The following is a 23,801-nucleotide window of genomic DNA, read 5'->3' as shown; positions in this document are numbered from 1 at the left end:
GAGTGACTAGGGGACAGTGGGTACTACTTTAGATGTAAGGGAGGGCTCACTGAGGAGTGACATTTGAGCTGAGTTTTTGGTGAACTCCAGGAACAACTTGGGAAGACAGATGACAAACAAAGCAACTAAGATAATTTCTGATTACCTTGTAAGGAAAATAAAATAGGGTAACATGATGGAGAGTGACTAGGGGACAGTGAGTGCTACTTTAGATGTAAGGGAGGGCTCACTGAGGAGTGATATTTGAGCTGAGTTCTAAATGAAAAGGGCAGGCAAAAAATCTAGACAGAAGAGTGTTCCAGGCTGGAAGTGAATGGAAAAGTCCTGAACTTGGTTGCTGGAGGACCTGGGAGAAGACCAGAGCAGCTGTAGCACAGAGTGAATTCACAGAGTGAACCCACAGGGTGACAGGTCGCACACGCCCAGCCTAAGTGAATGCATGTGAATGCAGGGGAGGGGGGTAGAAGATGAAGTCAGAGGTCTGCAGGTGCAGAATCTGATGGATGTTAAGCTTGGATGAAGTCTCAGAAGGTTAGAGCTGGCAGGAGTTTGGAGATCTAGCCCAGTCTTCCCATTTCAACAGAGTCCTGAAAAGACTTAGCTAAAAGGGCAGCTTTAACCTGGCTATCAATTTGAGGCCATTATATTTACCAACTAAACGTTTAACCTTTTTGGATAGTGAACATATACGATATAGGCAACAAGTTTTCTCACTTAATCCTTGTAGGTATCTATGAGGTATTATTAGCCCCACATTGTGGATAAGAAACCTGGGTTTACAGAAACTTGTCAAAGGTGACTTAAATAGGCCAGCCAGAAATCAGACCTATGCTCTTTCTACTACTCCACTATCTTGCCCCTCACTGCTCCACCTGACTTCTATGTGATCTGCCAAGTGTCTTTGATTAAAAAATGCACAACCTATGCTTCCATGAAGGGAAGCAGGTTGGAGAAACGATGAACCTATATATACTGCTTTGGGACGTGGATGTGCAGTTGGATCTCTGTCTGGAGAAGTCTATAAATGTGGTGGTGTCCACTGTTGATACGTAAGGCCTTGAAGTCCAGGTTCGTCATTGGTGTCACGTGTTCTGTGGTGAGCCCACTTACCCAGAGCCTTGTGGTGCTAGTGATGCATGAATGAACCCACAAAAGGCTGGCACTAGAGGAGAGATTAGAGATCATCCAGGTTAGTGGTTTCCAATCCTCCTCCAACTGCACCAATCACTTGGGAAGCTTTTTTTTTTTTAATGCAGATTCTCAACTTTGCAATGGATTTTATATTAAACACTATTGTATCACATTAAAATCTTCGGACATGATAATGACATTGTAGTTATAAACGGGAATGTGCTTGCTACCTGATGAAGTACCTAGGGTTAAATACGGTGTTGACAGATATTTTTTCAGGTGATTTTGTAATGTGTGTACGTGCATGTTCACACACTCACAGAGAGAGAGCAAGAAAATGTGGCCAGTGCTGGGGATGAGTGAATCTGTTAGTTCAGACTACACCATTTTGTAAGCCCCCTGCCATTTCACAGACCTTGGTTAGAGTGAAACATTCTATGGGGGTTCAGGCGGTGAGAAACAGCATGCCTCTTATCATATTCTGCTGGGAGAAAGTGCCAGGAACATCACATTCCACCAGAACAAGGGCCAAACTGCCTCATCATGGGAATACCTTATCAACATCTTCCCGGGCAGTAGGCTATACCCCTGGGGCCCCTCCCTGCCCAGGCCTATAATTTCCCCAGCTTGTAAGCAGTGGTGGGCACTGGCATTAAGCTGGTCTCCCACCTCTGTAGGTCTTATGCTGGACATAAAGCCTGCATTTGCTGTAGAGCCGCCACTCTCTCTTTCTTTAACCCTCCCCTTCCCTTCAAAATCTAACAGAATCTAGGTGAAGCCTATATGTATTTTCATTGTATTCTTCTTTTGACTTTCAACTTTCCTATAGGTTTGAACTTTTCACAAAGTTGGGGTGGGTGGTTAAGGGGATTTTAAAAAATGCAGCATCTGTCCTGGTGAGGTGGCTCATGTCATTATCAGAGCAAGACTCTGTCTCTTAAAAAAAAAAAAAAGAAGGCCGGGCGCGGTGGCTCAAGCCTGTAATCCCAGCACTTTGGGAGGCCGAGACGGGCGGATCACGAGGTCAGGAGATCGAGACCATCCTGGCCAACACGGTGAAACCCCGTCTCTACTAAATATACAAAAAATTAGCCGGGCGATGTGGCGGGCGTCTGTAGTCCCAGCTACTCGGGAGGCTGAGGCCGGAGAATGGCGTGAACCCGGGAGGCGGAGCTTGCAGTGAGCCGAGATCGCGCCACTGCACTCCAGCCTGGGCAACAGAGCGAAGACTCCGTCTCAATAAAAAAAGAAAAAAGAAAAGAAAAAAAAGAAAAAAAAAAAGCCTCAGGTGCCATTTCCAGATATTCTGATTCAGTGAGTCCTGTGAATCTTCGTTTTTCTTTTTCTTGGCACACGTTCTTATTCTGTCATCCAGACTGGAATGTAGTTGCCCAAACACGGCTCACTGTAGTCTCAACCTCCTCCAGCGATCCTCCTGCCTCAGCCTCCCCATAACTGGGACCACAGGTGTGTGCCACCACACCTGGCTAATTTTTTAAATTTTTGGTAGAGATGAGACCTCACCATGTTGCCCAGGCTGGTCTCAAACTCCTGGCCTCAGGCCATCCTCCCTCCTAGGCTTCCCAAAGCAATGGGATTACATGGGTAAGCCCAAATCTGTATTTTTCAATTACCCTTCATTCTGTGGCTTAAATTTGGGAACCATTGTTCTAATCCAACTGTAGACTTTCCTTGTCACCCATCTCACAGGAAAAAAAAAAAAAAAAAAAAAGCCCATTGGATCCAAGAGGGTGACTCGCCCGAGTCCTCCCAGTGGGTCAGCATCAGCATCAGACTTGGAATGCATTTCGTGCTCTCTCTCGGGTGTGTGTGCGGCGCAAGGGGCAGAGGTGGGGAAGGTTTGTGAGTGGAATGGGGGTGAGCAGAGGATGGAGTCTTTGACTTGAAAGACTAGTGTAAATGACCCGCTAAGAGCCACGCCGCTTTGAACGCAACCCACTGGAGATTCTCGGTTCTCCTGTATCGATTCAGGAAAACTCCAAACAAGTCCACACTGGTAGCCACCAAGAGTTTCTTGAAAGAAAAGTACAAGCCGAGCCGGGCTCTGTTGGCGTCCCGTCGCCAAGGAGACGGGCCGTTGCATTCGTTCTCCAGGGGTGGTCTTGGTTTTCTTTCCTCTCCAAGTCCGCAGCGCGGGGCCCAGGAGACGCCCTGAGGATCCAGCGGGGCTTCTGCAGGGCTTCGGCGCTCTTTCCAATGAGGGGCCGGCGAGAGGGGGGCGCGCCTGGCTCCGGAGGGGTCCCGGCATCTGAGTTTCCCCCCTAGGATCCCGGTGGTGCGGCCCGGGTCGCCAGGCAGGCGCCTCGGAGCTCCCGGCTGGCCTGGACTTGGGGAAGCGCGCCCAACCCAGCCCGCGGGCCGGCTCCCCGGCGACCCCAAGGATGCCAGAGGCCAGGAGCTCCGGACTGGACCTCACGCGATGGAGGAAGCAGCAGCAGCCTGTGCGCCGCACGGTCAGCCAGGTCTGCCCGCCCCCGCGGCGGCCCCTGACCATGGCAGACATCCGTCCCGGCATGGAGAACGAGCGGCTGGGGGTCGTGCGGGACTCCATGTTTCAGAACCCGCTTATCGTCAAGGTGAGCACCCCACGCCCACCGCGCTTTCGCGGTCGCCGACTCCGGGCACCCGCGCCGCCGGGGGTCCCCACCCGCCGCGCCCTGGCCCCTCGGCCCAGGGTCCGAGCGCAGCGTGGGAAGCTCCAGCTCTGGTTCAGACAGGCTTGAACCCCCGTGCAGGTCGCGTCGCCTCTCTGAGCCTCGGTTTCCCCATCCTCACAGTGGGATGATAATGGCACCACTAAAGGGACTGATTGGGAAGACGGAATAGGGTAATTTCTGCGGGATCCCGGGACAGAGCCTGACATGGGGTAAGGCTGCAATGGGGGCTGCTGTGGTTTCCCACAGAGTGAACCCACAGGGTGAGAGGTCGCACACGCCCAGCCTAAGTCCTGGCTGCCAGCACTCCTAGGGTAAAGGCCGCCTCTTCCGTTCCCCTGCACACCTGGGGTACGTCTATGCAGCGGGGGTTCCGTGTCTGTCCTGGAAGCATCACGTCGAATATTCATTTCCGTCCGATCATACTTATTTCTAACCCAAATTACAACCCTAAGAGAAAAAAAGCAGTCTTTGGCCTAGGAGGCTCCGCAGACAAGAATGAGGGAGCTGCGGTTTCGGCTACATCACATTGCGCTTCCCTCCTCCCCACCTTTAGTCTCGCTTCCCTCTGTTGGGAAACCAACACTGCTGTGGCGGCCACACCTTCCGGGGGCTACGGGAGAAGTCAGGCTCAGGCTTGGGGGTCGGGGAGCAAGCCTCGGGGCGAATTTATCTTGCGCCGCTGGAGGGCAGTGCGCCTTTAAAAATGCACTCCGCGTCCCAGGTGCGGCAGTGGAAGGCGCAGGTGGTAACCGTGGATTCAGCAACAATTATTTGTGTGACCGCCAGGCGCTGAGTAGAGCCCAGAGGTGGTGGTGGCGATTTGTTTTTGTTTTGGGGAAAAGGGAACCCGTGCTAGAATTAACTGAGTTAATTGGCTCCTGGCAAAACATTGACTCCCTCCTCTTGCCTTCCCTAAACTCTGTCCTGCAGAGGAGGAAGGACACTGCCCAGGTGCAGGCAGCACCTGGGGGAGGCTGACTTACCACACTCGTGCCTTTCCATCCAATAGGCCTTTGGGCCCCTCAAAGTGGAACAAGGTCCTTCACTTACTTCTAGATGAGAAGAGCCACTCTCAGTGGACAGGCAGGACAGGCAGGTGGAGCTCACTATTCTTGTATCAAGGAGAGAATCACGCCCGCCACCTCTAACTACCTGCGTTAAGGTTAGGTCGTTGCTTTTGTTCAAGTAGTTAGTAGTGAGCCAACTTCTTCCTACTGAAGTGTAGAGTGAGGGCATATGGAGTTATTCTCCGTGGTGAGTCAGCATGTGGTGCCCACGCTGAGCGATATGTACGTACACACACGTACATGCATATGCATTTGTGTATGCACCCATATACATATGTTTTGCATCATGTATACATGCACGCATATGTTAATATACATGTACATATGTGTAAAATGTATGTACATATATGTAAATTTCCCCCTTCTTTTCCTTTTTCCTTTTGCTTCCCCCGACCCACCCAGCTATATCGAGGAGAGCATTTGGCCTCTGGATGGCACTAGCTGAACAGCTTCCAGGACCAATTCAATCCCTGATTTCTGAACCCAAGCTTAGGGTTGGAAAATGTACAGGAGATGACTCACCCACGACTGGGGTTCTGTCTTCAGGGCACGAGATGCAGAGCGGGTCTGCCCTGGCCCCTGGTGACCATGCTGAAGCAGCAGGGACCCACTTCCAGGCTCCTGCTCTCTGAAGATGGAGCCTGGGGTTCTCTTCCGTCAGGGGCAGCCAGGGGGCAGCCTTTACCTCTAGCTTTCCTTAGTGGGTTCTTCAGGGTCTGTAAGGTACTTTCTGGAGCAGTTAAGATGACATCCACTTTTCAGTATTTACCATGTCATATAATATTAGAATATCTTGTAACTTTAGAGGTCAAAACCTGACCTAAATAGAAGTTGGCAGAGAAATTGACCACAAAAGGGAAGCTTGACCGTTACCTTTTCCAGACCCCTTTTGCAAATGAGCACACGGAGGCCACCTCTGTTTTGTTTGTTTGTTTGTTTGTTTGTTTTTGTTTTTGTTTTGCTGAAGGTTTTGGCAGAGCTTGGGTTTGCAGCTTCGTTGGCTAACTCCCAGCCCAGCATTATTTTTACCACTCCAAACAGCTTCCTATATTATTATTTATTTAATTATGAAACAACTTTGGTGTTTTTGACTTTAAACAAAAGGGAAAATGGAAAATATGTGAGGTTGTGGAGCTTTAAGATGTTTTTCTTCTCATGTTATGGAAATTTCTATCGAGCTCGGCTTGTGGATTTCTTCATTGTGGCATGTCAGTTTCACCACCACAGATTTTTCAGATCCCCCTGGTAGCCTGTGCCTCCCCGCTAAGTATGGTAGAGGCTGGGAATGCACTCTGCCTTGGTGTCTTTAGGAGGGTCATTAGAACTAAAGCATATTTTGGTTTTGTCTAAGTCTGAACCTGAAGGTGTGCATCTATATTGGAAGACTATAGCACCTTAGAAATAGGCGTTTATTCTACCGTATTGGGGGGTTGTTTCTTGGGTTGCTTTCTCCAATGAATAGGATCAGCATTTTTTTTTTTTTCATGTAAGATGTAGAAACACTGACTGAACAAACTCAACAGTGTTATTTCACATTCATAAAATTTACCAGGATGTATACACATCAGTTATTCAAGAACATGTTGGCCAGGCGCGGTGGCTCAAGCCTGTAATCCCAGCAGTTTGGGAGGCCGAGATGGGTGGATCACGAGGTCAGGAGATCGAGACCATCCTGGCAACCACAGTGAAACCCCGTCTCTACTAAAAAATACAAAAAACTAGCCGGGCGAGGTGGTGGGCGCCTGTAGTCCCAGCTACTCGGGAGGCTGAGGCAGGAGAATGGCGTAAACCTGGCAGACGGAGCTTGCAGTGAGCTGAGATCCGGCCACTGCACTCCAGCCTGGGTGACAGAGCGAGACTCTGTCTCAAAAAAAAAAAAAAAAAAGAACATGTCTGCAAGATGCCACTGTAACCAAATGAAAAGTGAAAAACTGAAACATCCAAGCAGGTATTTTATCTACAAACGCTCAACAATCATTTGCCTCATTTAAAACCAAATCAACTGGTTATTTAATAGGAGTGATTGAATCAAGTCGGTGTTTTACGTGGCCACAAAAGATGTAAATATTTTCCATTAGAAAGGGTTTCGACTCTAGTGTAGACAGTGATGTGCAGTTAGCCAGTTTTCCTTCAAATGTGACTCTCTGGGAAGAATAAAATTAAATAGAGAAAGAAACAAGCTTCTCCCTGCTTGGTTCTCATTTCCCCAGAATTCTGTGACTCCACACAGAATCCTGCTACAATAGCCTTCAAGACTCCTTCACAAAACCTGTCAGGGTTGCACCTTTCTTGCCATCCGAACTCAGCTGATAACCTGTCAATACAATTATAGGGAGAGACTGCTTGGTTTGCTCCCCTGACAGCCTTGGATCTTCTGTCGCCCTGGAGAGGCTGCCAATGCACAGGGGTGGAATTTATGGAATCGAGCACCCTTAGAAAGTGCAAATGATGCTGGCACCTGATTTTTTCATAATTTATTACTGACTTTGTTTTTCTGTGGGGTTTTATGTAACCAGTAAGAAGTGCATGCATTTGTAAAATAGAGTCATAGAATAGACACAGCGTTTGGGGCTGGAGGGAATCTTATAGACATCTAGTCCACCTCCTTTTTTGAGGAGCTCAAGGCCCAGTGAGGGAAACAGACTCATCTGAGGTGCTATCCTCACCTGGTGGCAGAAGTGGGATGAGACTCAGGTCTCCTGGGTTCCAGCCCCACGTTCTTTTGGCCGCAACATATGATTAATTAACCAAAGACAATCCAGGTTGGTAACATCCTGTATAGCAGGCAGTGAAACAGTGTTCACAGATGAACCAGATTCCAATATCATTTCATTCAATGTTCCTTCCAAAGTGAGCTCTACTGATTTCTTAGGACTTGTTGACAGCCAAGAAATATTTGTTGAAGGTTTACCAAGTGCCCAGTGCCACCCTAAGCTTTCCTGGGGGCATAGAAAGAAGTTTAGAATTCAGTGTTGCTGAGTTTCACAGGAGTCAACCATTTACTATTTAGCTGGGGAGATGGGATACATACACACATTTATAAATGTTCAGATAGAGATGAACGCAAAGAGGCAGGCAGCTTAGCACAGCACCTGCCGTAAGGAAAGCTCTTGGGAAATGTTAGCTCTTATTCACACACACACACACATACACACACACACACACACAGAGGCATGTATGCACAAATAAGACAGGCATTGTGATGCGTCTCCACCCTCATAGTTTTCAAGTGAGCTACATTGCCCAGAGAGTTCAGATTTGTGGGAAGGTAGCTCTGGGCAGGTCTCAGGAACCAGGAACCAGACCTTGAAAAGTGAAAAAGCAGAGTTGGGAAAGTCATTCAGCTCAATTCCGCCCTCCTCAGCTCCTAAATGCTTGTAGGTTTTCACCCCAACTTGAGTCCTAGTTTACAAGACCCAGTGCTGTTGCTGGGATCATTATCATTATCATCACGAGGAAGCGTTTATGTAGAGCCAGTGTGTTCAAATTGGATGCTCTACAAAATTAGGCAACCACACCATGCCCACTAATAGCTTAACATCTCTAATAAATATTGATGCCGGCGAACATAAAGGCACGGAGAGAGACCAGCACAAAGAAGGCAGACAAAAGCACAGTTGTACAAATATCCCAGCGTGGGTCAGTATTTTTATTACATTTGAGTACAATCTGAAAATGTGACATGCAGCTTTATTGTTGAAGAGAATATACCCCTGATTGCTCCAATCCTTTTACGTTCAATTACAATGTAATAGGAGAAAATAAAACCTTAGAAAGGGATTAAAAAATGAGCTGCCCGTCCTAATGGCCCCGTCTTGGAGGGCCAGTGGGTCGGTTTCATTTTTCTAGAGAGTGCTGTGGGTTGATCCATCCTTGCAACTCTCTCCCTCTTGGCCCGTTTTTCCTTTTTTCTTCTTTTAAACCAAAGCCTCCCGCTTTCGGGTGCCCAGTTACATCCTTCAGTGAGTCGGGCTGAGGCAGGAAACTAACCCCCCTGCCCAGCCCCTTGGCCATTTCAGAAAGCCGAGCTGCCCCCTTCCCCAGCTTGTCACCACTCTGCGGCAGCCGCTGCCCTGCTGGAGGAGCCCGCTGTCCTCTTTGTCCCTCTGAAGAAGGTGTGCTTTGGCTTTGAAGCATTAATTAAGCGCAGACCTCAGCCCTAAGCACTTGGGTTCTTCCTGTTGAACTCAGCACCTCCCGATTATGTGGCTTTCAGAACACTGCGGTGGCGTGGCGGGAAGGCCGTTCCTCCAGAATAATTCTGAGACTGGGGTGAACTTATCAGAGGTTCCTTCTCACACCTTCCAGAGCGTTCCAGGCTCAAGTGTTGCTCACTGTATAATCCTGCCTGCTTGTTCCTTATCTTGAAAGACAAAGTTTTCTTCATTTACAAATGACCCTGTGGGCGAAATTTCAAAACCCCATTTTCTATTGCAGTGATTTGCACACTGTTCTGTGGTCTTCAGGAGCATTGGAGGTCTCGTAAAATGTCCGATTCAAACAGCCTTTTAAGAAAATGCATCTTTATATTAAAAGTTTAATAAAAACATCAATACAATTAAATGTATTTTATATCAAATGCTAACAATGGAGACCACCAACATGTTAGCTGTGCTTGAAGTTTGCTAGCTTTGGGTGTTAGTTCTGTGTGTGTGTGTGTGTGTGTGTGTAATGCATGTAAATGTGTCACAGACAATGAACACTGTAACCAGGCATAGGACTTTGGGCTGAGCGATTCCCTTCGAGTAGACAGTATGCAGAGGGCTTTGCGGTGGTCCCTGAGACCTGGGCTGTGTTAAACCTTAGACTCATCTGCGGGGCTCTCACTCCTGCCTCAAGAATCTCAGGTTGGGCAGGCAAAAACAAGGGAAGGCACACAGTCACACTCATCCAGTGCCTGGTGGATTTTGGCCTATGCCATAACTGTTGAGTGCTTCTCATCTGATCTTTTGTATTCTTTTTTTTTTTTTTTGAGACAAAGTTTTGCTCTCGTTGCCCAGGCCGGAGTGCAGTGGCCTGATCTCGGCTCACCACAACCTCTGCCTCCCCAGTTCAAGGGATTCTGCTGCCTCAGCCTCCCTAGTAGCTGGGATTACAGGCATGCACCACCACGCCAGGCTAATTTTGTATTTTTTTTTTTAAGTAGAGACGGGTTTCTCCATGTTGGTCAGGCTGGTCTCGAACTCCCAACCTCAGGTGATCCACCCACCTGAGTGCTGGGATTACAGGCATGAACCACCACGCCCAGCCAGGCTGGAGTGCAGTGGTGCAGTCTCACTCACTGCAGCCTCCACCTCCTGGGTTCAAGTGATTCTCCTGCCTCAGCCACCTGAGTAGCTGGGATTACAGGCATATGCCACCATGCCTGGCTAATTTTTGTATTTTTAGTAGAGACGGGGTTTCACCATGTTGGCCAGGCTGGTCTCGAACTCCTGACCTCAAGTGATCTGCCTGCTTCGGCCTCCCAAAGTGCTGGGATTACAGGCGTGAGCCACTGCGCCCGGCTGATCTTTTGTTTTTTTTTTTTTTTTTTTTTTTATGAACGAAGGTCTCGCTCTGTCACCCAGGCTGGAGTGCTGTGGCCGGATCTCAGCTCACTGCAGCTCCGCCTCCCGGGTTCATGCCATTCTCCTGCCTCAGGCCTCCCGGGTAGCTGGGACTACAGGCACCCGCCATCTCGCCCGACTAGTTTTTTGTAGCTTTTAGTAGAGACGGGGTTTCACCGTGTTAGCCAGGATGGTCTCGATCTCCTGACCTCGTGATCCGCCCGTCTCGGCCTCCCAAAGTGCTGGGATTACAGGCTTGAGCCACCGCGCCTGGCCTATATTAGTTTTTTTAAAATGCCAGCATTTGTTGGTCATTGGTAATGATTCAACTTTAAATAAAATTGTCCTTGGAATCTTCCTTCAAGCTCCTGCATCAGTATGTGAAGACCACAGTATAAATGAGGAGGGCTGTTAAAATGATTTCAGACTGCAGCTTTTGTTTTCTTTGTTTTCTTTTTTTTTTTTTTTGAGACAGAGTCTCGCTCTATCGCCCAGGCAGGAGTGCAGTGGCGCAATCTCGGCTCACCGCAACCTCTGCCTCCCGGTTCAAGCAATTCTCTTGCCTCAGCCTTCCGAGTAGCTGGGATTTCAGGCTCCTGCCACCACGCCCAGCTAATTTTTGAACTTTTAGTAGAAACGGGGTTTCACCGTGTTGGCCGGGCTGTTCTCGAACCCCTGACCTCATGATCCACCTACCTTGGCCTCCCAAATTGCTGGGATTACAGGCATGAGCCACCACGCCTGGCCACAGCTTTTGTTTTCACACAACCACAAAATATATCGAAATAGATTGGTTGCCCAGGCAGACAGAAAATTGCAGCTACTTCAGCAGAGAGGAAGGCCAGCAATGTGGTATAGATGCCAGGTTGGAGCCAGCAGATCCTGGAATGAGTTCTGTCTCAGCCACTTACTGGCTCTGCCACCCATGAGACTACTTACCCTTTAAGCCTCAGTTTCCCCTACTTTAAAATGTAATGGTAATAGCACCCCAGCATGGGAGAGTTTTAAGGATTGAGTGAGACAATGCAGGCAGGGTCTGCCCCAGGAAAGAGCTTAATAAGTGAGCATTTTGTTATTTTCCGTTATCCTGAGTCCAAATATTTATGTTTCTCAAAGCTACCTTATTGTTCTCAGCAATTGACTTTAAGTCAATGTTAAATGTCTGAACTTATAAAGAAATGGAGAATGAGACAAATCCACCTAAGTGCTTACGGTTTTCCCCCCTTTCTGCTCTCACTGAAAAATACTGTCATCCACCTCATCTTGTGTTACCTGTGGCCACGTACCCTGGCAGATGGGTGTACCCTAGTTGCCAGTGATGAGTGCCAAGCTTACCCTTGAGGATTCTTGGGGAAGTGGCTTAATTTCTCAGCCTGGGTTTCCTGATTTGGAGAGTTTGGGTACTAAGACCTACCCTACCTACATCTCAAGGTTGTAACGTGGTTGGATTCAAATGAGATACTATGTGATGGAAGAGATTATGGTGAAGTGGAATGAGATCAGGAGTTCTTAATTGAGGGGGGCAGTTTTGCTCCCCAGGGAACATTGGGCCATGTCTGGAGACATTTTTGGTTATTACATCTGGGGAGGGGGTGCTACTGGCATCTGGTGGGCAGAGGACAGAGATACTGCTCAGCATCCTGCTATACACAGGACAGTGTCCCCCACCCCAAAACGAGGAATCCTCTGGCCCCAAATGTCAATAGTGCCAAGGCCGAGAAGCCCTGAACCAGGAGACATAAAGGAGACGTGGGAACTTTGTTATCCTTCACCCATGGTTCATGGTCTCTTGAAACCTAATGCAAAGACTCTAGAAATGAGCTGGTTTGGTTTTAATTGCTTCTCTACCCATTGTTTGCTTCCGATTGTCTTCCTCCCATACATTTTATGCCTATTTACAATCCCCCCTCTCTGAATCCGTTTCCTTTCCCTGAGCACCGTAGCTTACATGAGTTTGCTAGCTTTTGTCTGAGACTTGTCAATCTCTAGACTCACCCATGTTGTCCTTTAAAAAAATAAAAAGCATTTCCAGCAATCCATACAGTGTGGCTCAATAATTCATTAGATAAACTAATTAGCAAAGGGACTGATTTGTTGAGTAATCACTGACCAGTAGACAAGCTTTGTTTCCTCGGTGCACCAGCTTCCAAGGGTTTTGTTTGGTTTGGTTTTGTTTTCCTCAGCATGAACTAATCTAAGATTTAAAACAAAATTGATTTGGTACACCAGAAATTAAGCTCACAGTGGTCCAGGGCCCCATCACAGACTCTGTGCTCTCCTTGTGGCACTAAATACAGCATTTCGGGGAAGCAAATAAATATGCTTTATAAAGAAAACAGCTGTATTTTTCCACCCAATCATTTAAAGGCACATCAGGGTTCGGGCAAGAAACTGACAGACATGGGTCAATGAACAGAAAGGTCAACATGAGTAGCACACAGGAGGGAGAATGGCCGCCAAAAGGATTGTGGAAAACACATAATGAGCCAAAAAGAGGGATTTTTGATCTTTTATATGAACCAAACAATACATATTTGGGAGACCAGTGAACTCAGAAGCGTGCAAGATAAATTTCTTTGTGTGGATCGAAATCTTTTGTGTTTGTCCAGAAGAATGAAAGTGGAGGCTCAGAACTCTTTGATTTCAAGGTATGTATGGCATTAGTGAGAGGCCGCACCGCTGCCGGGTGGCGGGCTGTTTGTAACCAATAGCACAGCGTCTAAGCCATGCCATGGCATCAGAGAAGCAGCCCTAGCGAGCCAAAGCTCGGATGCCACAGCCTCCCACAAAGATGGGGCACCCAAAAAGGCAACGAGAGAGGTGATCTTTCGGCCACAGCATTTCTGTTGAGGGAATTAGAAAATCTACTGGCAGGCCTGGCGCGGTGGCTCAAGCCTGTAATCCCAGCACTTTGGGAGGCCGAGACGGGCGGATCACAAGGTCAGGAGATCGAGACCATGGTGAAACCCCGTCTCTACTAAAATACAAAAAATTAGCCGGGCGCGGTGGCGGGCGCCTGTAGTCCCAGCTACTCAGGAGGCTGAGGCAGGAGAATGGCGTAAACCCGAGAGGCGGAGCTTGCAGTGAGCCGAGATCGCGCCACTGCACTCCAGCCTGGGCGACAGAGCGAGACTCCGTCTCAAAAAAAAAAAAAAAAAAAAAGAAAATCTACTGGCAGCTTTATTAGTTAATTTTACTGGACAATAGTGAATTGTCACCATGTTAAAATGCCATCATAATATTCCCATTATGTAGAACTGCATTTGTATTTTCCACCTGCTTCCCAGGAGATCTTTAAGAACCAAGATATTGGCTTTTTTTTTTTTTTCTTTTGTATGCATTGAAGACTGCTAATGAACCCATCAGCCAATGAGCAAATATTTATTGAACACCTACAATGTGCAAGGGACCGGAGGAAACACAAGAGGTTGAAGACTTTGTTTCCAAGAAGTTGTAGTCTGATCAGAGAGAACCAGACTTTGCACAGTAAAATCCATAAGTTATTAAAAGTGGGTGGCTGGGGGCAGTGACTCACACCTGTAATCCCAGTACCTTGGGAGACTGAGGCAGGAGGATGGAATGGACATACCTGTAATCCCAACACTTTGGGAGGCTGAGGTGGGTGGATCACTTGAGGCCAGGAGTTCGAGACCAGCCTGGCCAACATGGTAAAACCCTGTCTCTACAAAAAAAACAAAAAAAAAAAAAAAAAAAATTAATTGGGCATGGTGGTGCACACCTGTAATCCTAGGTACTTGCAAGGCTGAGGCAGGAGAATTGCCTGAACGCAGGAGGTGGAGGTTGCAGTGAGCTGAGATGGCACCATTGCACTCCAGCCTGCAGCCTGGGCTACTGAGTGAGGCTCCGTCTCAAAAAAAAAAAAAAAAAAAAGAAGAAGAAGAAGAAGAACAGAACAATAACTCCATGATTCTGTGCATTCATTCACTCACTGCTTTAATTAACACTTTTTGAGCACATAATGTGTACCAGGCACAGTGCCAGGCACCAAGGATACAGGGGTAAACCCACCTGGATATAGGCTTTGTCCTTGAAGAGCTTACAATCTAGCAGGCAGAAGCAGACATAAGATGAAAATCAACAGCAAAGTGGTATAGACATGGCTACAGCCATCCGGACGGGATCCATGCCCAGCACTGAGGGCAGCTCCATCTTCACCTGGACGAAAGGAGATGAAGAAAGCTCTCATAGGCTGATGGCTTGGCTTGTGTCTTTTTTTTTTTTTTTTCTTTTGAGACAGAGTCTTGCTGTGTCATCCAGGCTGGAGTGCAGTGCCGTGATATCGGCTCACTGCAACCTCCACCTCCTGGGTTCAAGTGATTCTCCTGCCTCAGCCTCCCGAGAAGCTGGAATTACAGGTGCCTGCCACCACACCCAGATAATTTTTGAATTTTTAGTAGAGATGGGGTTTGTTTCACCATGTTGGCCAGGCTGGCCTCAAACTCCTGACCTTAGGTGATCCGCCCGGCTTGGCGTCCCAAAGTGATGGGATGACAGGCGTGAGCCACCATGCCCGGCCTTGGGCTGAGTCTTGACACAAAGATTAGCAAGTATGTGGGTGGAACTGAAGAGGTGGGGACAGGGGGAGATCCAGGTTTTGCCAGGCTTAAAGTTTATGCAATATTGGGATCCCTCTTTAAGAAATAGAATACAGAATTACAAATAATTTTGAAAATTAAGTCCAAGGCCTTGGAATGGGCCCTGTGCTGGAGAGTGACCCTGAAGCTAAACTTCACTAGTTTCATGGTAAATCAACTTTGGGAGAGAAAAAGCTTCCCAGGAAAAGAGATAGCGTGTTCAGTGGGGCTGGAGTCTGGGGGGATGGACCATTAGACTTGAGAATCCTCGATTCTTCTCCTGGCTGCGTGACATTCACTAAGCGTTGCACAGTTCCCCTGGACCAGGCACACCGGGTGCTGGCACCACAGTGAGGAGTTCACAGTCTACTGCACACTCTCATTGGCTCTGAAACCTTGAATGAGTCACTAGATGTCTCTAAGCCTTGATTCTGTACACCTGAATGGCTTCTCTCCCATCCTTCATTTGCTCATTTGACCATTTGCAGAATGTTTATTGAGGAGCTGTTATGTGTGCTGGGCCCTAGGGACACCTCAGTGGATAAGACAGCCTTAGTACCTGCCAGCACGTGGCTTCTTCTTTTTCTTTTGAGATGGAGTTTCACTCTTGTTGCCCAGGCTGGATTGCAATGGTGCAATCTCAGCTCATTGCAACCTCCACCACCCAGGTTCAAGTGAGTCTCCTGCCTTAGCCTCCCCAGTAGCTGGGATTCCAGGCTCACACCACCAAGCCCAGCTAATTTTTGTATTTTTGTAGAGAGGGGATTTCACCATGTTGGCCAGGCTGGTCTTGAACTCCCAACCTCAGGTGATCCACCTGCCTCGGCCTCCCAAAGTGCTGGGATTACAGCCGTGAGCCACTGTGCCCAGCCCAGCAGGTGGCTTTCAAGACCCTGCAGAAGACAGACAGTAAGCCAAGGACCCCTCACTCAGGGATACACATTGCGGAGGAGTGCAGGGTGCTCAGAGGCTAGGGAAGCCCCACCTGAAGGATAACACGGATGCTACGTTTTAGCCCAGCCTTTCGAGCTGAGGGGTCCTGGTCAGTGAAGAGGTACTGGAAGTAGAGTGTGTATGTGTCCATGTTCGGGTGATCAGTGGGACGAGACTGTTCCACGCAAAATAAGAGATTTTATGAGAAGACCCAAAGCAAGGAGGAACCTGGAGCTTTGGAGAAAGAGGGCCAGGGGGCTGCAGTGAAGCAGCAGGGAAAGGCAGCACTGAGGTGAGGCTGGGCAGGAAGGCAGAGGTCAGGGACACCTGCAAGAGTCAAAGCAGGGGGAATACACAAAGGGCTGAGAGACAGATCCAGAAACCAACAACAGGCTGCAGCAACCACACCTCCTTCCCTCCACTGAAGGTGACAACACGCTGACAAAGGGATACACTCTCAGCTGCAGCATGCTGCGGTGTAACAGCTGGGATGGACATGTTAGTTGCATTCTGGTCCCCAACCAGGCCAGGCACGGATGGCAGGATGTGTGCCTCCAGGCTGGTTTAGGGTTGGTGACTACGATTTGTTTACTTTTTGTAAGTTACACAAGCCCAAGTCTGCCGCACTCTGTATTTTCACCAAGTCGTTTGAGGGAACCTGCTGGAGTAATTCCAGGGGGTCCCTTAGGGCTGAGTGTTGGGCTTCGCGGCTGCCTCCAAAACCTTTACAAACCGTCACTGAAGATTTTGCTGTCTCTGTAGGCACCCCAGTGGGCATAAATTCAGAGGTTTAAGCAAGTCTTTTAAAAATTCCCCTTCTGCTGGGCGCGGTGGCTCAAGCCTGTAATCCTAGCACTTTGGGAGGCCGAGACGGGCGGATCACGAGGTCAGGAGATCGAGACCATCTTGGCTAACACGGTGAAACCCCGTCTCTACTAAAAAATACAAAAAACTAGCCGGGCGAGGTGGCGGGCGCCTGTAGTCCCAGCTACTCGGGAGGCTGAGGCAGGAGAATGGCGTAAACCCGGGAGGTGGAGCTTGCAGTGAGCTGAGATCCGGCCACTGCACTCCAGCCTGGGCGACAGAGCAAGACTCCGTCTCAAAAAAATAAATAAAACAAAAACAAAAACAAAAAACTCCCCTTCTAAAAGGACAGCACCTGTTGGGCGAACCTGAAAGCTCTGTCTTTTCTTAGGCAGCCGCTTGTTTCTTGGGAAGATCTTCCCAGGATCACCTCTCAGGATGCTCACGGGCCTGACTTCTCCCAGAGTGGGAGGATGAGGAGGAGGCTGAGCCTGGGTCTGAGTTTCCAGGAGGCTCCTGGCTGTAGACCATTTGATCAGCTGACACCCCAGTGTGCCCACTGACAGCAGCTGCCCTCTGTGCAATATGCTCATCGTATGCCGGGCACTGTGCCTCTCCCTTATATCTTTGCAACAATCCTGAGACGGGATGACTATCATTCCCATTTTACAGATGGGGAAGCCGAGGCTTATAGAGGTTACGCAAATTGCCCATAGTCACCCAGCTCATGCCTGGAGGAACCAGGCTTCCAACCAAGTCTTTCATCCCAAAGTCTGAGGTTGTAACCGCTGTGCAGATCCAAAGAACTTAGTGACATCAGTGGCCATCACTTGTTGAGTACCTGACCAAGTGCCAGATCTTTTACATATATTATCTCAACTCTGCAAGCTCCATGTCTTGAGCCCAGAAGGGCTCAGAAACATGCTCAAGGCCACATGAAGGGTAAATGGCAGGACTGGGGCTTGCAGTGTGGCCTGAGTGAGTCCACAGCCCGTCATGCTTCCTACATGTTACGCCACACTGCCCATTACCCTGGGAGACCCCTTTGTCCTGATGGGAGAGAATAATCCACTTAATCCATGTGATTATCACCTGCGTCTATATCAATCTGAAGGGTCAAACTCATCTGGGGATGTGTTTTCTGTTCTCCAAGGACCTTACAGTCTAGTTGGGCAGAAAAGTCGCATCACACATGTGCACCTACGGCCAGAAGTTGACTGCACAAGGCTGAAACCAATGCAGCCAAGACATCCATGGCTGTTAAAAAAAAGAGTTAGGAGGCCAGCCACAGTGGCTCACGCCTGTAATCCGAGCACTTTGGGAGGCCGAGGCGGGCAGATCATGAGGTCAGGAGATAGAGACCATCCTGGCTAACACGGTAAAACCCCATCTCTACTAAAAATACAAAAATTAGCCGGCATAGTGGCAGGTGCCTGTAGTCCCAGCTACTCAGGAGGCTGAGGCAGGAGAATCGCTTGAACCAGGGAGGCAGAAGTTGCAGTGAGCCAAGATCGTGCCACTGCTCTCCAGCCTGGGCGACAGAACGAGACTCCATCTCAAAAAAAAAAAAAAAAAAAAAAAAAAAAAAAGTTAGGAAGAGGGGGCAGCCCTGATCTGGCCTGGTCCAGAAAGACCTGTGAAATTGCTGGAGGGCTGAGAAGAGGAGGAACAGGTGTAGACAATGACCAGACAAGGTGAGAAATTGGCTGCCATGAACTTGGGTGCGTTTTCAGGGGAAGTCTGGAGGGAACACACTACCAAGAAGGCAGCAGAGGAAAGTTCCTGGGAAAGGGAAGCTGGGATCAGGTGAGGATCACTCAAGGAGCCTGCATTCTGGGTGTCACCACTTGAAAGTTTAAAGAAGAGACTCGGGATAAAGACGCATAGATACAGGGTTTCCCACGGATGTCAGATTTCAGGTTATTCCAAACGTGCGCATCTGCTGGCCAGGGAGCCAGGATGGCTGGGGGCAAAACCTCCATCAAGGCTGAGCAGAGCAGCCTCCCCCTTTTCAAAGGAAAGGCGTCCCCTCCTCCTCTCCCAGTTAGGGCTCCCTTCTTCTCCCCACCTCCCTAATCAGAGAGAGCAAATTGTTATCAGATTAGCGCCAGCAATGAAAAGCACAGTCCCGCTCACCCTCGCAGTTAGTTAGCATTTAGATAGACTGGGACGGAGGCCCACACAATAGGCATCAAAGCCCGGCTCAGGGCGGCGGGAGGGATTAATTTCTTTAACCAACAGGCCTGATCTGGCCTAACTCATTACCCTGCCTTGTCAGTGTGGATGTTAGATTCGATTGAAGATTATACCATTTAGGCCTTTCCCTTGTTTTCTGCCGAAACCGGGGCTATTGAATTGCACATTCTTGCGTCGCCCCCGTCAATACTCAGCGGCCTGAGGTTCTAATTCTGCTTCATTTAAACTTCATCAACTTTTCCAATCAAGTGGAAGGATCCGAAATAGGCTCTGCGAGCAGAAAGGCCCGATTCCCTTTGTCAGATAATTTATTCTGTTTTCTCCTCCCCCACTCCTTTGCTCTCTTTCTCTCTCCAGCCTCGCTCCCCAATCCCCTCTCTCAATGCTCCCCCCTCCTTATCCCCATGCTGAAAATGAGATTACAGTATTTAAATGACTATGGTAATCAATCTAGGGACCCCGAGCTGAGATTGAGGTTAATTTTTCTTAGCAGAACAAAGAAGCGTGATGCCTTTGGGGATGTGAAGGTGCAATCTGGGTTTCTTGCTTGTGTTTCTTTCCCCCCCCCGAAATTGCAGTTTTAGGAGTCTTTTCTTGTTACTAACTAGGCGCCGAGTGTGATTTTTAAAGGCGGCAGCCCCTAAAGAAAGCAGAAATGTAATTTTGAGCTGATAAACAGCTAACGGCCTTCAATCAACAATTTTAATAGGAAAAAAATAGTCACTTACATGATATGGGTACAGCTCTAATGAAAGGGTGATCATTTACCTTATTTATTTTTAAACACACACGGAATAATTTCCCACTGTGTTAGAACTAGTAATTACAGCCACACAGTGCGCCTGTAAACTTTTGAATGAAGAGCCTTGTCAGTCAGACGGCCCTCTCCCTGGCAGCTTTTGCTGCTATAAAAGTTGAGATTTTGTCATGTTTTGGCTAATTGGAAACCGGGTCATTATACCATTGAAAATCTACATGAAAGTGACTTGTTCAATTGTTACCTGAAACATTCACAAGCCGGCCAGTCATTCTGCTGGGACCCCCGCCCTCCTCCCCCAGCTTCTAAAACAGAGAGAATCAAAATATGTATATTTCTTTGTCTCCCTTTGCTATCTTGTCAGTGCTGTTTTACATGCTGCCACCCAATGTTATCTTTTATTTGTGTCAGGAGAAAGGATTTGACAAGTTCCGTATACAATGTTCATTTGGCAAGGCAAATTTTTCATACCAATTTTGAGTTAGAAAATGAAACTATCTTTCAACAGAATGAGCAACATCATTTTTGGACAGACTTATTATGAGAGAGAGGATTGCAGAACTTTATTTCCTTGCCTGATCCCAAAAAGTCTAATACATTTTTTTAAAAGTAGGATCCCGTTTCCATCTGCAACCCAAGTTGGGGGAAATAAGAAACAACGGTAATGTCTTCAAACAGGGAGGCCTAATGTCACATTCCCCCCGCTTCCCTGTTCCCCGCCAGTTATTAAAAGGCTGGAATAAATTGTTCCTCTTCTATATTATAATGACTTTGCTTCAGACCCTTTAAACTGTGGGTGAGTTTCTGACAGTCATCCACATTTGCAAAGCAAAATATTTATTAACCATCATCGTCTGAAGCAGCAGCGGAACCTGAGGCAACCTTGTTTGTGCAGGGTGAAATTCCCCCGCCCCCGTGCCCACTTTCCATCACTGTTTGCCTAAAAGAGAAGACTCTCTCACCCTCTGTGCTACCAAATTCATTGGGGCAGTGGTTTATGGTGACATTTTTCTTTCTTAAAGCAAATATTGACTCACCATGGGGAAATTAAAACTCCATTAGGCATCGCTACATTGTCGAGCAGCCTGCATTACAGCAGTCAAGCTACTATTAATTGGTTTCTTCCTCAGGAATAATTCAGGGAGGGCAGAGGAAATGGAGAAAGAGAAGATGGATCTCAACCGTAATTCCTTAAAATGACACCATCTAATACAGCAAAGGTGATCATTATGCGGTTATTAATCTAAATATAAAGAAGACACTGCCTGATAATAGGATGAATTTATCAATATAAGAAGCCTGCAGCCGAGTTATTTCTGGGCTGGAGAGAATACATTGTAAGACACAGGTGGGCCAGCCTTGGCCAGATTTGGGCCAGAACCGGCTTCCCCAGAGCACAAGAAGCCCCGATTCTTCTCTCCTCTATCTGGGTGAAGAAGTTTTTGTTTCCTGCAATAAGGTAATAAGGTGTTCCTGCAGCCCATACACGGCTTCCTTCTCAGCACCAATGCTCTGCTTTTTCACCCTGGCCATTCCCTCCTTGGCCATCCAGCAATTCCCGCCATGCCCAGCCCATCCTGTGTCCCACCCATTCCCCCAGACTTCTTCCGTCCTTCTCGGATCTAGCGGCTTTGCCCTCTGTATTAGGGCTGCCTAATGAATGACCACACATCAAGTGGCTTAAAAACAGGTGTTCTGGGGCTGGGCGTGGTGGCTCACGCCTGTAATCCCAGCACTTTGAGAGGCCAAGGAGGGCGGATCACGAGGTCAGGAGATTGAGACCATCCTGGCGAACATGGTGAAACCCCGTCTCCACTAAAAATTAAAAAAAAAAAAATTAGCCGGGCGCGGTGGTGGGCACCTGTAGTCCCAGCTACTCAGGAGGCTGAGGCAGGAGAATGGCGTGAACCCGGGAGGCGGAGCTTCATGTGAGCCAAGATCGCGCCACAGTAGTCCAGCCTGGGCAACAGAGCGAGACTCTGTCTCAAACAAACAAACAAACAAACACAAAAAAACAGGTATCTTGTCTGGGTGCGGTGTAATCCTAGCTACTTAGGAGGCTGAGGCACGATAATCTCTTGAACCCGTGAGGTGAAGGCTGCAGTGAGCCGAGATCATGCAATTGCATTCCAGCCTGGGCAACAGAGTGAGACTCTGTCTCAAAAATAAATAAATAAATAAATAAAAACAAAACAGATATTTATTCTCTCAGAGTTCTGGAGGCCAAAGTCCAAAACAAAGGCATCAGCAGGGCTGGTTCCTCCCGAGAGCGGTGAGGGAAGGATCTGGTCCAGGTCTCTCTCCCAGCTTGTAGATGGCCCTCATTATGTTCCCATGACATTCTGCCTGTAAAGGTGTCTATGTCCAAATTTCCCCTTTTTATAGGGACAGCTGTCCCCTGCAGTATCACCTCATAATTAACAAATTATCTTGCCAATGATCCTGTTACCAAACGAAGTCACATTCTCAGGTGCTAGGAGTTAGGACTTCAGCATATGAATTTTGAAGAGACAGAGTTCAGCTTCTAACATTCTCCATTGACCCCATGACCCAAGTTTGTTGAGTGTTAGATTCTCTTTTTTATCTGAGACAGGGTCTTGCTTTGTCACGTAGGCTGGAGTGCAGTGGTACAATCATAGCTCACGGTAGCCTTGACCTCCTGGCTCAAGTGATCCACCTCAGCCTCTTGCATAGCTGGGACCACAAGGACATGTGCCATCATGCCTAGCTAATTTTTAAGTTTTTTTTTTTGGTAGAACATGGGTCTTGCAGTGTTACCCAGTCTGGTCTCAAACTCCTGGGCTCAAGCAATCCTCCCACATTGGCCTCTCAAAGCGCTGGGCTTACAGGTGTGAGCCACTGCACCTGGCCAGAGCATTAGATTCTTAATAACTGCAAGGAACCAGGCACAGTGGCTCATGCCTGTAATCCTGGCACTTTGGGAGGCCAAGGCAGGCGATCACTTGAGGTCAGGAGTTCCAAACCAACCTGGCCAACATGGTGAAACCTCATCTATACTAAAAATAGAAAAAATTAGCTGGGCATAGTGGTGGACGCCTGTAATCCCAGCTACTTGGGAGGCTCAGACAGGAGAATCCCTTGAACCTAGGAGGCAGAGGTTGCAATGAGCCAAGACTGCACCATTGTACTCTAGCCTGGGCAACAGAACAAGACTCCATCTCAAAAAAAAAAAAAAAAAAACACAACTGCAAGGAAAAAACACACCTAGATTACCCTGGCAACGAGGTTCCTTCCAAACAGCTGGGGAGGTGCAGAGGTAGGTGCCATTCTCTTATCATCCATAGTCTGGGTTTTGAGACTAGGGCACACACCCAGGTCCCAAGGCCTTCAGTGCACAGTGAGAGCTTTGAAGACTCCCCTGCTCTGTGTACATTGGCATCACCAGGCTGCGACGGTGATGGTCAGGGTCCCACCAGGGCCATCTCTGACTATTGGCTTCTGTCATGTCTCATTCACATGTGACTGCTTTGGGCTTGGGTCCTGATCGCTGGTCCCCGAGTTTTGGTGAAGAGTAACAAGGTAATCACTAGAGTGTCACCCTGAATGCTGAACTGGGAGCCTCTGTCTAGTTTTCTTTCTTTCATAATGGTTTTTCTCAAACGTTTGTCTATTCTTGGTTGGGTATTGTATTTTTATTTGCCATGTCCTATTTCCTGTGGATGTTTTTTCCTCTCACTGCTAGAGATTGCAGGGAAGAGGCAGGCTAGACTGGAAAGTAACATAAACTAGTGGTTTTTCTTCTGAGTATGGGAATAAAGAGCCACATGAGGGTACCTTTAATCTCTCCTTTCCAGCCAGGCGCGGTGGCTCGCACCTGTAATCCCAGCACTTTGGGAGGCCAAGGTGGGCAGATCACGAGGTCAGGAGATCAAGACCATCCTGGCCAACATGGTGAAACCCCGTCTCTACTAAAAATAAAAAATCAGCCAGGGGTGGTGGCGGTGCCCGTAGTCCCAGCTACTCGGGAGGGTGAGGCAGGAGAATCACTTGAACCCAGGAGGCAGAGGTTGCAGTGAGCCAAGATTACACCACTGCACTCTAGCCCAGGTGACAGAGCGAGACTTCATCTCAAA

The 23,801-nt window shown here is 48.2% G+C and overlaps 1 protein-coding gene across 2 annotated transcripts in view; it reads left to right on the top strand.

Annotated features, from left to right (window-relative positions):
- Positions 1-3,274: 3,274 nt before the first annotated feature.
- CFAP77 (cilia and flagella associated protein 77) overlaps positions 3,275-23,801 on the top strand; it is a 168,602-nt gene continuing 148,075 nt past the window's right edge. The window contains exon 1 of one of the 2 annotated variants that reach the window (XM_017849896.1): positions 3,275-3,728. In XM_017849896.1, the coding sequence (XP_017705385.1) occupies positions 3,534-3,728 (195 nt within the window). In that variant the 5' untranslated portion in view covers positions 3,275-3,533. The remainder of the gene's footprint in view (positions 3,729-23,801) is intronic. The other variant, XM_017849895.1, reaches the window with a different exon arrangement.

Source organism: Rhinopithecus bieti, unplaced genomic scaffold (assembly GCF_001698545.2).
Source record: "Rhinopithecus bieti isolate Rb0 unplaced genomic scaffold, ASM169854v2 scaffold_31823, whole genome shotgun sequence".
In the NCBI taxonomy this organism is placed as follows: domain Eukaryota; kingdom Metazoa; phylum Chordata; class Mammalia; order Primates; family Cercopithecidae; genus Rhinopithecus; species Rhinopithecus bieti.
This window is presented reverse-complemented; position numbering and strand designations above follow the sequence as displayed.